This window comes from Sebastes umbrosus, chromosome 7 (genome assembly GCF_015220745.1).
Source record: "Sebastes umbrosus isolate fSebUmb1 chromosome 7, fSebUmb1.pri, whole genome shotgun sequence".
NCBI classification, from domain to species: Eukaryota; Metazoa; Chordata; class Actinopteri; order Perciformes; family Sebastidae; genus Sebastes; species Sebastes umbrosus.
The window spans coordinates 5,058,337-5,070,963 of NC_051275.1; the positions used below are offsets into that span (position 1 = coordinate 5,058,337).

General features: G+C 41.8%; 1 protein-coding gene across 1 annotated transcript in view; it reads left to right on the forward strand.

The window, feature by feature from the left end:
* The first annotated feature begins 1,144 nt into the window (after nucleotides 1-1,144).
* LOC119491507 (protocadherin-16-like) overlaps nucleotides 1,145-12,627 on the forward strand; it is a 90,957-nt gene continuing 79,474 nt past the window's right edge. The window contains 2 exon segments of the mRNA XM_037775646.1: nucleotides 1,145-1,612; nucleotides 7,135-8,955. Of these exon segments, the coding sequence (XP_037631574.1) occupies nucleotides 7,156-8,955 (1,800 nt within the window). The 5' untranslated portion in view covers nucleotides 1,145-1,612; nucleotides 7,135-7,155.

Sequence of the window (12,627 nt, forward strand, 5' to 3'; positions counted from 1 at the left end):
ATAATTAAAAAAAAACATCCACAGAGCTTTTAGAAAGGTGCCAAATAAAAATATGTCTTTTCCTACAAATAATTATGATTGTGAATTAATCTTTTTAAAAATGTTGACGAGTTCAAAATTAATGTTTTATTTATCTCTGTGGAAGATATCTGACATTTGATTCCCTCTTCTAACAAGGCTTGTGAGCCAATAGTATAATGATGTTGGTATCACATGGTATCTCTGAGTCATCAGTGATGAAGTTGCCAGTTAGTGTGGAAAAAAACAGATAAATGGCATCTAGTGGCTGGTTGTTATCAATGTTATCAATTTTTCAATTGAATTGAATACATTTTTATCATGATTATCGCTTGATTTTCTTTTTTTTTATTAGCCTATTAGGTTATTTTCTCTCTATTTTCTATTTATCTTTCTTGCCTTATGGAAACGCCACTCCATTTCACATGAGCATTGGCTCTAAGTTTGTTGAGTTAGTTTTGACAGTGAATTAAGAATGAGTCTTCTTGATATTTGCATAACAGATGGGTGTTCATGGGATGCATTGGTGTCAAATACTTTGCCAAACTATGTCTAACATTATTCATAGATACATACAACTTGTGTATTTTACATTACTGTTATTATTTCATGTAATATGTTGCCTGGGGAATGCCACTTTTCAAGCCCTTGGAGGGTATTTAGGCAATTCTCTTTCACATCCCCTTGCAAATTATATATTGCATCTTTTAAATTTTTCAATAAAGAAACAAACAATTGTACCTTTAATATTTTAAAAATATAGAATGTAGATAACTGTTTTGGCATATAAAATCTGTGATGCTTAACATTTCAGAGCTCCACTCCAGCCTGTTTAAAACCACGGAAATGTTTGTTCATGTGCATATTGCGACAGATCCAAACTTTTGGACACTTTCTAGACTTTCACAAACTTTATCACAGCATTCCAAATTATTTAAACCCGTGTAGCAACTCTGGAGCACTGCAAGTGCTGTTACTGAATTACACTTCCCTTTTGCATAGGATGGTGGCACCAAAGTTCAGCAATAATCTGTCCTGCCTCTCTGCAGTCGGTGTGGCTCCTCGAGGCAGCAGCAGCAGCAGCAGCAGCAGCGCTGGAGAGAAGAAGAGAGGAGCAGGAGGTTGCTCTCAGTCCGTCACGTGTTGAATACATTAAATTAGGAGAGGGACGTCCACACCGATCTGCCCAACACACTGTTTGGTTCCAGTCAGCGTGCTGCAGCAGTCCGGAGACAACACACACGCACACACACATACACACACATACACAGACAGACAGTGGATGCCGATAAGTTGATAAGGTCTACTAGAAGAGGACGACAGCAAAGTTTTACCAGGCGCAAGTTTGCAATTAGACTTTGAATCGTTTCGTCTGGGAGGAGATCGGAAAGAACTAAAAAAAGGACTTTGGCAAAGAAATAAATTGCGTCCAACGAGGAGGGATCTCTAACCTACAACCACTGGCAAAGGAAACATGAAGTCCTGAAATGGATGTAACTTTAACTTTGGACTTCATAAGGGAATACTGAGAATAATCTGGATATCTGGATACTCGGCTTGTCTTCTCTTAAAAACAGCAGAGCAACAGATGAATGTGAGTATCCATCACAGCATGTCACACATCTCCTCACTCCACAAGTAACCTGATGCCATGGAGTTGTCCATCAGTGCAGGTCATCCATAATAACCTCACTTTAATGTTAAACACACTTTACAACTCACTGGCTGATCTCCTGCCTGCGCTGGATACTTTCTAGTGGATGGAAGGACGCATATATGACTTACGATGTTGGTAGACAACGTTTTTCTTTTGGTGTGTTAGTTTCCAGCTTTCATCCTCAATCTTTTCCATGCAAACTTTACTGCTATTCGTTGATAAAGGATATTATCTGAGTTCGAGCATGAAATGTTCTTTCACTTGTGCATCTAATAGGACTTTGCCGTGATCTTTTACTGTACAGTACTGCACAGAACAGGCGCAGCTTGTGCGCATACTTTGAAGTATGTTAACTCCCAGGTCGCACTTCTTTTAACCCCTCTGAGACATTCCTCTCAAACTGGTCAACCTATGGAGTTATTTCATTGTCCTCCTAGTGCTGCTGCTGCTGCTGCTGCGCCTTTGTGCCTCCCGGTTCCTCCAGAGGAACACATACCAAATGATTGTCCACATGTCGCCCACAGTTCTTGTGTTGGCAGACTCGTGTTCATTGACCGTGAATAGGTGTTCCTTTCCCTCAATTAATACATGAATTAAGTCTCCACTGGGTTCCATCAGCGCGCACTTTAGTTGTGAGTGTGATGGTTGCCATGGTGCTCTGCGTAATTATGCAGCCTCTTTTTGACTTTAGACACAAGGAGTGCAGGCTCCTCCTCTCTTTATTACTCCCCACCAGTCATCAGTTTGAGGAGCAGTCCTGCTTTTGGTTTCATTTGAGTGACACTTCTACAATTGTTAAGTTAGGAAATGTTCAGTTACATTGCTGCTGCCAGACAACTGAATATTTAATACTTATTATAATAATTATGGCTAATTGACCAGAACCATGTCCTTACAACTAAAGTTTTTTATATTATTATTTAATTGTCAGTGTTTTTCATCCATCTACCCATCTATGAAATTATCCATTCATATGCATATTTTTTGGGCAAATTTAACATTTTTGTAATAATTGCCATCTAAAGCCTTATTCTAATGTGTGCCACTTTTAAGGCTGGGTTGAGTTATAAATCATAACTCACAGAGAAAACAAACAAAAAAGCAGCGCTGATGGATAAAACCACCGAAATGTGGACCTCCACGGCTTTTATAACAATCCAAGGATTATGTCATAAACCTCTATTGCAGTGCATGAAGTAATCATTTCACTAGTCTCAAAACTTTGTAGCTTGCATATGCTGTTGATGAAGCTAGAGTTCCAGACTCCTAAAAAGGAATGAAAAGCATAAGATATGTTTCTCCCAGGACGGCCACACCAACACCACCCAGAGAGTTTCTTGCTGCCTTATATTTCTTAAAATTGCCTGGCTGCAGTCACTGCGGTTTTACACATCTCCTTGCAGTGTCGTCATCAGTGAAATAAGTCCAAGTGCACATCAACCGTGGCGTTTGAGGGTGTCGTGCCAGAAGGCGATGATTTTTTTTTTCCTCATTTGTGAGCGATAAATAATCAACATCAATGCTGAAAGCAGGAAACCCTCAAAGTTTTTAATAGAAATATTTATGACTGTCCACATATGAGGTGAACTTTGACCTTAGATTTAGTAATGTTGTCCAAACTCTCCTTGCACCCCTGCTACTGTAACTTGATGCACATGTGTTTTTAATGATGCAACCACTAGTACCCCCATCGCAATATCACATGGTGTCATCTTCAAAGACATAAGGTGTGTGTTTTTTTTATCTGGAACATCTTACACAAACAGCTGAACCAACCCATGCTGCTCTTGCTGTGGGAAAGAGATGATCCTTCTTGTCACGGAGCCTCGGAAACTTTCAGCTTATCGTGAAAAAGGAGCCGGTGTGTTTTCCTAATACCGTGTTTGTTATGGCCAGGATGTGCATGTGTATCTGATGGTTTTCCCTGGCTTTTTTACATGCCGAGGGACTGATGTTTCAAAGACTAATGCAGGGCACAGAAACGCTGCACTTGTGAGAGGCAATAGTCTGGCAACCATTCAGGGCTTTTTAGTTTGCTTTGTGCTAAGCCTGTCATCCTCATGTCCAGTCAATCTGCAGTTCTGTCTGTGGTTTCCATTATGGCTCCATTGAGCCTCAGGCAGCCTGGCATGTTCTCGAAACCTCAGAAGTTTTCTTTGAGTTAATTGGAATCATGACATGGAATTAGGAGCTCATTTTACATAGTCTGCTACTATTGGCCCTCTTGGCCTGTCGGTGTTGAAAATTGTTTGGTTGTGTTAATTAAAGTAGTGCAGCTGAAGTACTGTATTAGGAGTCATGTTTTTGATGAATTGGGATGGATTTAACCAGTGTTTTGGTTGTATCCCTGTAGATCAAATGTTCTGGTTAGATCAGGAAAAGCACTAAATTTAATTAACAAGATTCACAAGAGAGAGAAAATATCGTGTACGATTGTAGTTTAAGATATTAGCTTAAGATAAGTATTTGAGGATTATTCAATATCTCCAAGATATGTCTTCTCAGATGAAATGATATGACTTAACCAGTTTGATCTGTGGCAAATCCACTGTATTATTATGATGTTTAACAGTATCTTTGAGAGGTTTGGTGTTCTTCTCTGTAATGTAGGTATTGGCTCATGGAGGGAGACAGCAGTGTTTAGTCAGATGTATTGTCTATTGTGGGTTTTGCCAAACCAAAGGCCTGCTTTTCTTGATCTTGTAGTGAAAAAAAGACATATAATACTCCTCAGAAAACTGAAAAGCACAAAATAAATAAGCAAATGAATTTTCAGCTATCATGAAGAATGAATATCTGACACATTTTGCCAAACAGGATTTAGCCCACAGTGGAGAGGTAGGAAAAAATGCAGCCCTGATGTGGCCAGCATTCACTGTTGCCAGGGATTTTGATGCTGATTCCAGTCATGCTAGCAGAATGATGTTGACTGCATTCAAACAGAGGTTTCATTCTGCATGTAAATCCTAGAAACCTTGGATTTGGTTGGTTGACTTGGAAGATTCAAATGAAAGTGGGTCAATGCTACAGTTATTGCTAACAATGAGATGCCGTGTTACACACGTGTCGGTTTTAGAAAAAAATAACCTCAATGAAGCTTTTGGGATGTGCAAATACAATATTTTGAGAGACTTTGCTGCAGGTACATGGGGGTTAATACTCCACCAGTTGCATCATCTTAACAAGACTCTTCACTGAGGTTTAACTACCAGCAGGAGGGACTCACCATGATCTTGGACAATGATGCAAGGAAAACATCTGAAACCAAGCCACAATGGGATTGACTTACTAAATGCAACAGCTCTCAACCTCAGCTGCTATTTTGAATTGTTTTTTTCCGGATTGTTTTCCCTGAAGCCCTACGCATGTTACCTTTTATATCCTGCCTGCTAACTGGCCACTTACTTTCAGACACACAACTCTCAGTGATGGAGGCCTGGGTGGGTGGGTGACAGTAATTGTCATATATTTGGTCAACGTCTTAGCTTTAAAGTGCAGACATTTCTCTTTTAACTTCATATCGACTCTTTTAAAACCATATGTCCTTTTTAGCCCGATATTGTGCAATTAGCCTACCCGACTGTGTCTGCTATATCCATTAGGCTGCTCTACTCTGCAGAGGTCCTTCACTGTAGCTCAACCAGAAAGTGCATTATTTCAGTTGTGGCATTTGGACAAAGATTCTGGCCTTGAAAAGCTATCCTTTTTGCTTTGGAGGAAGCTTTGTAAAAGTGCATCCCCAGTGTTGCAGTAAAGTAAATCAATACAGAGGCTTTATAGTTCAAGTCCTGTCAAGATTTTCAGGCTGTCATGGATGTGCTTATGTTTTAGCCAAAAACAGCACTCACAAAGCAACATAAAGTATGGTGGTGAATGTGCGGTGCTTGCCTTTAAGGCCCTGTCATTTGCAATTATTATAATCTTTTAAAAGTAATATGAATTAGAGATGAATGCAGCAAATTGATCCAGAGTTAATTTGTATAACTAAACTTTAACCAACTAGTAACACAGAAAATATGTTAACAGCATTGATTTTCATGTGATATTTTAAAACAAGTAATGATCCGAGGTTTCTCACGCGCACACTAAATTGAATTCAAACCAATTAGGCCTAATGGCGTTAAAGTCAGCATCTTCAGTGTTGCGGGCTCTGAATCACGGCAGACTGAAATTAGCTCGGGATCTTATGTGCTTATGGCCAACTTCCAAAAAGCCCTCAATTACAATGCTGCAGAGCCAGAAAAAGGGAGAGAGGTAGACTGCGTGGAGCCCTTCAACTCCGCTGTGCTGCTCTGTCACTCAAACACACTGTCACCACCAAGGCTGAGACAGATCGCCACACTGCCTTCATGGACACATGGGAGGCATTTAGCACACGCACGCACGCACGCACGCACGCACGCACGCACGCACGCACGCACGCACGCACGCACGCACAGATGTTTTGTGAAAGTTTCCTTGCAGGTATCAGTTAAACCACTGGGGGGAGCCTCGAAGTGCTTTCACTAGACACTCAATTCCTCAGCATTTAATATGGTATAATGTGCCTCTGTATATATTTCCTCAAAATTAAATCTAAATTTACTTTTCAAACAAGTCAAAGTAGTTATAAATTACACAAGTTTAGACAGAACCACAGACAATTGGAAGTTGTTCTCTTTATTCAATGAAAAAGACACAATAATTTCCTGTCTGCCAGACACTTGGTGGTTTTGGATTATTCTGCAGATGGTGACAGTCTTGTTGAAAAATTTCCACATTGCTCCAAAGTGTCTCTCAGTCTCAATTACAGATCCTAGTCTGCAGTGGTGTGGGTCCATTGCCAGAGTGTGCCTTATTGTTTATGCAAAGAATTCTAACACCCTTGCTACTTTTTAAATATCAATATTTGAATATTTCCCCCCTTGATTCAACACTTGGTTTTGAATTTGATTTTCAGAAGTACTGAAAGATAGATATATTTGCTTGGGGGAGACTTATATATTTTTAAATGGTTCTTGGATGAGCTAAATGTGGTAGCATGCATTGATATTAAATCCTGGACTTGCACGAGAGGGTAGTGCTATGGTGAACACACTGGGTAGCGATTCCTGCATCTTTTTAATTAGAGTTGACTAGCCACAGCCAAAGACTCCCTGTCCGAGGTAGTACACTGCAGCCTGTGGCTTTGATGTTTCTTTAGCAAAGGAGAGCTTTCTGGTATGTAAGAGGAACAAGGTGTTGACTTATTAGGTGAATGAATGAAGAAGTGTAGGAAAATGTTATGTGCAGGGTGTATTGTATGTGCTGTGGTTGGGAACAGAGCCCATAAAACATATGGGGAAGTGTTTAAGGCGTATACTTATTTTTCTTAAACTAACTTACTCTGTATTTCGACACAGAAATAATACACCTTTTCTTAGTTTCTGCTGTTGTCAGGTTTTGATATTGCTCAGCTTTCCCTCTTTGTGTGTCTCCAGGTTTAAAAAGAAGGAGCCAAAATGAAGACAGCTGCCAAGGGTTTTGGGAAGTCTATAATGGACCCTTCGCATCGTGAGGGTTGGTGGAGCAGAAGGATAGTGTTAATGGTGTATGTGGCCTTGGAGCTTGTAACAGTCCATTCACCCGTGGTCCTGGGCACTCTTGAGCTACAGCTAGACGAGGAGCAGCCAGCCGGCACAATCGTAGGTGACATCAGTGCGGGACTTCCTCCTGGCATCACAGCATCCCTGTACTTCATCTCAGACCATGAGGGCACAGGCGTGGGTAGCGATTTGGACATAGATGAGAGCACGGGCATTATTAAAACCGCCAAAGTTCTGGACAGGGAACTGAGGGATAGGTACAACTTCATTGCAGTCACCATGACAGGTGTGACCGTGGAGGTGACCATCAAGGTGAATGACATAAATGACCAAGCCCCGACGTTCCCGAGAAAGAGGGCCTCGTTTAAAATCCCTGAGCAGACGGCCATCGGCACCAGGTTTCCTCTTGAGCCAGCTGTTGATGCTGATAAAGGCCAGCTTACAACACAGGGTTACCTTATCAAGGATGGAAATGTTGGCCAGGCATTCACCTTGGAGACCAGGAGGGGAAGCAATGAGGTTCTCTATCTGGACTTGGCGGTCAATGCCATTCTAGACAGAGAGAAAAGATCCACCTATACCTTATCTCTGGAGGCCTTTGATGGTGGTTCCCCCAAAAGGACTGATCGGATGACATTAGATATTACTGTACAAGACATTAATGACAACGCTCCCGTTTTCAACCAGAGCCGCTACCATGCCATAATATCTGAGAACCTTCAGCCAGGAAGCAACATCCTGCAGGTGTTTGCCACCGACGCTGATGAAGGAGACAATGGGATGGTGCTGTATGAAATCAACAGGAGGCAGAGCGACCCGGACCGCTACTTTGTCATTGACTCTCGCACTGGCATCATCACGCTCAATAAACCGCTGGACTTCGAGATGAGAAGAGTCCACGAGCTGGTGGTTCAGGCGCAAGACAATGCAACGCACCCAGAGGTGACCAACGCCTTCGTCACCATCCATGTCAGAGACTACAACGACAACCAGCCCACCATGACCATCATCTTTCTCAGTGAGGATGGATCTCCCAGAATCTCCGAGGGTGCACAGCCAGGCCAGTATGTAGCCAGGATCTCAGTCACTGACCCAGACTATGGGGAGTACGCCAATGTCAACGTGTCGCTAGAGGGAGGAGACGGAAAGTTTGCCCTGACCACTAAGGACAGCATCATCTATCTGATCTGTGTGGACCAGATTCTGGACCGGGAGGAGAGAGACACCTACGAGCTGAGGGTGATGGCAACAGACTCGGGCACTCCTCCTCTCAGGGCCGAGTCCTCCTTCATCATCCAGGTGGTTGACATCAATGACAACCCTCCTCTGTTTGACCAGCCAGTGTACAGGCAGGTGATCCCTGAAGTGGTGTTTCCAGGGAGCTTTGTGTTACAGGTGACAGCTAGAGACAAAGACCAGGGGCCCAATGGGGACATTAAATACAGCATCCTGCAAGACCATGGTGCCTACTCCAACTGGTTCAGTATAGACTCCGTTACGGGGATTATCACCACTCTCTCCCAGCTGGATTATGAAAAGAACCCCAATCCCAGTATAACTGTGGTGGCCACAGATGGGGGGAAACCACCCCTGTCCTCCACTGCCGTGGTGAACATTGTGCTCCAGGATATAAATGACAATGAACCTGTTTTTGAGAGAAACTTCTACAATGTGTCCATCAAGGAGAACACAGCTCCAGGGACCTGCATTCTTGAGGTAGGACACTTTCTTGCATATCTAGTTCATTATAAGTTTGTGAATTGATTGATTATGTTAACACACTCCCACACTTTAACGCTGAACTCATGCAAGAGTCTGAACTCAACTTGGGGGCAATTGCGAAGAGCATAACAAATGGAAATTTATTAGATAAATAGAGGAGAAATTTGTCAGACTTTGCTGATTCCTTTCATTCCTTTATAAAGAGTTATTTTTAATAGTAAAGCTGTTTAAATTGGAGTGCCTTAGTGAGGATTTACCTGCGGTTTTAGGCCAAGATGATCTCCTCTTTGGCTGTCCTCCCCTTCACCTCTCAAAAGGTTTCCAGGGTAACAGAGGCAGTGTAAAGTCCTCTGTCAGCCCAGGCACAAAGGGGTTTTTCACATATTCACAGGCAGAGACAAATTCAGGGCTTTATCCAAAGAAATAGATGTCACTTCACTCTCAAAAGGCACCTTAATTAGGCTAGTTGAGCGTGAGAAAAAATGGCTATAGACGACAAGATGAATTAAAGTTCAGACAAATTACAGCACCCCCAGTGACTGCAGCCCTGTGTCATTAAAACGTATTGTTTTCTCTAGTTGTTTTTGGCCATCTTATTAAAAAGACACCGCTTACAAAAAGAGAGCTCATCAGTTGTTTAAATCATTCAAGTGATCCCTCAAGTCAGAAAGCTTTTTTTTCTTTTTACAAGTATAGACTTTCATACAATTCTCACAAGTGTCTGCAGTAGTATTGCATGGATCAAGGAGTTGGACGCAGAGTGCAGTCCAGACAGAGGGCCTAGCAGACGGGATCTTGGCCCAGGGTTTGGCCTTGGGAGAGGGAGGGGTGAAGGGAGACGCAGGCCTTACCGCGACTCCTGGATTGAATGCAGAAATAGAAGCTACGAGAGCTTCTTGTGGGAGGTCCCTTAATTATAAATCACAGGGACCACAAGGATAAAGAGCAAGGGGAATGTACTAAAATTGATTACGGAATTTGGAAACTGAACCAAAGAATGATTAAAAAATGTATGTTTTGGAGAACGGTAAAGCTCTAACGATCACTCTTTCCAATGTGGGTTGAAGTTCATGTTCTATGAAAATATCTGAAAACCCATATTTGTTTTTTTATTCAAAGAAGAGATGTCCAGATTTTTGTTTTTCATCAGCATTGCCTCCAAAATCATTACTACCTGCTCTCAAACAACTCTCTGAGTATGACATGTTTAATCAGTGGCCTCACAGCATCCAAGTATGAAGTAGTTCTTTAAAGCCACTGCTCTCTGGCCTCTCTTGGGCCTGCCTGGAGGCTGCAGACGTGTGTTTGGCGGGCCATGTGAGAACAGACTGCTCTTACTCAGGGTGCCAGCTCTACATCCAAACATCTCAGCAAGACATCTGATGACTGCCTTTTTTTCTCTGCAGATGAAATTCCCAATGTCCCCTTTTCCACAATTCTGTCCAGAAAAACATAATATTATGGGTATTGTGATTATTAATTCAAACGTTTGAAGTGTACGGATTTCTTTTTCCTCTGCAGGTCACCAGCACAGCAGCCTGTTATTATTCTAATATAGTCTGGCTCCACAGTGCTGTGTCTGTGATATTTTGTCACTTTCTGCTATACATCATTTGGTGTATGGATGACTTTAAAATTGGATGTGTGAGTGGGAAAAGATAACTAAAAATAAGGACTTAAGCCTATTAACAGCAATCAGTCTTGTAATTCAATATGCAAGATCTACTGCAAAGAAAATAGGTCATCTTTGAGAGAGGAAATCCAATACGACATGGAAAACAACATTTTAAAAACCACGAGCTGCGTTGTGGAATGTGTTTCATGGGCCATTACTAATTCTATTCTCCATTATTAGTTTTCAAACTGTGTCCAATTTTACAAGTTTTGTGGATGGTGTAAAAGTCAAATATAACTGTTACTCCACAGATCTGATGCCATATAGGAACCACAATACCAAAATAGCTTGCTATCCTCTTTGCATCCTTCTATTTGGTCCATTTATATGGCAAATGATGTTCTCCTGCACCATTTTATATCAGTTTTTACACTGTGGATTGCAAGCAAGCATTCACTTAAGAGGTACTGTTACATTGTACTCTGCCAGAGTATGTTTTATTACAAATGTGTGAAGTCTTTGAGCATAGAGGCTTTTGATTCCTGCAAGAAGAGTAATACAAGATGTCATTAGGGATAATGAGGCACATCAGCCAACCTTAATATCTCCAAATACAGTAAAGCAAAGTCTGGTCGTCTTGGCCTTGAGTGCTATTTGCCATTCACTCTCCTATGTGTTATTTCACTTATGAAGCAATGAAGCTTTCCAGTTGGCAGAATCTCGCATTGGGGAATAATTTACACCTCATATCATTGTGGTTTTTGGTTGGTTTGGAGCGTGTCTCTGCTAAGAATTGTCCCTCTGTCTGTTTCGGGGGGTCGTTCTGGCTCCAGTAGAAAGGCGAGAGGGGGTCTCCAGGCAGCTGAGGGGGAAATGAGCCCCGACAAGTGCTGGCATGAGTGGCGGAGGTGACATGAGCAGGGGGGCTTCCTCGTCTGTCTGTTGGTCTGTCCCTCTCCAAATTCTTATCTGATCTCACTTCATTTCTCATTAGCTGGGTGTGAGGATAGGCCAGACCTAATTTTTAAACCGGCCTCCCCCATGTTCACAACAGAATGGGCCGCTTGTCATCGCCGCAGCCCCCCTTGGCAACATGAGACGGACGGTGATTGCTGCGAGCATATATTTTGTCATTTTTTCTCTCTTGAAGCTGTAAAAACAAACTTTTGCATCTATCAGTTCCTTCGACGCCCAAATTGTTTCCCGTCTCGGTGATGTCTTGGCAACTTTTTGACTAAACACATCACTTCTCTTGAAACAACATTGGTGATATTGTGTAGGATTGTTATGCTTTGGCTAGGATTTCTTCCTGTGTGCAACAAAGCTAATCCTGCTAGTCTTTAGTTTAGATAACTACAGATGCAGAGGCTTTTTTAAGTGGTGTAACATACAGTGCCACTCAAACATGTTCATTATTTCACTGAATTCTTGAAAGGCAGCTTAGTTGAAAGAGATATTTCAGTGAAGTGGCACTCTGAATCAATTCTCCATTCCTGCCAACATAAAAGTAACCAGTCAATGGGGAAAAGGGAATACTCATAATTGCCCTGGAGAGAAAGTATAAATGATTGAAAGAACGTATTTCTTTCACACTAGTCCCTCAGTCTCCACACTCTTTTTTACTATACAGACCACCTACTGGTGACCACCAGGTAGGTGCTAATAACACTGATTCCAATACCTTGAGCCATGGTGTCCTTGAGCTATACTTACCTGATGAAAAAATGTGGCGTGCAGTATAATAATTTTCCTGATCCAGAAACGTTTATAAAGCTCTCTGCAGTATAGTCAGGATAACGATCTGGTGTTCACAGTTTAATTACAGGAGTTGCTTCTGTTCTTTTGTTCTCAGTGGACTTTGGAAAGCCTGCAATGCTGAAGTACGTCTTCCTCTTCACAATATCAGCCTTTATTCTTTTGTGTGTTCAAGAATACCTACTTTACATTGTAGAATAGACCCGTTCCTTCATAAAAAATGAACAATTATTTAGAAACTTTCTCTCAAGTTGACAAGAGCAAGCATGGTGGCAATTGAAGCAGAAATAAAATTG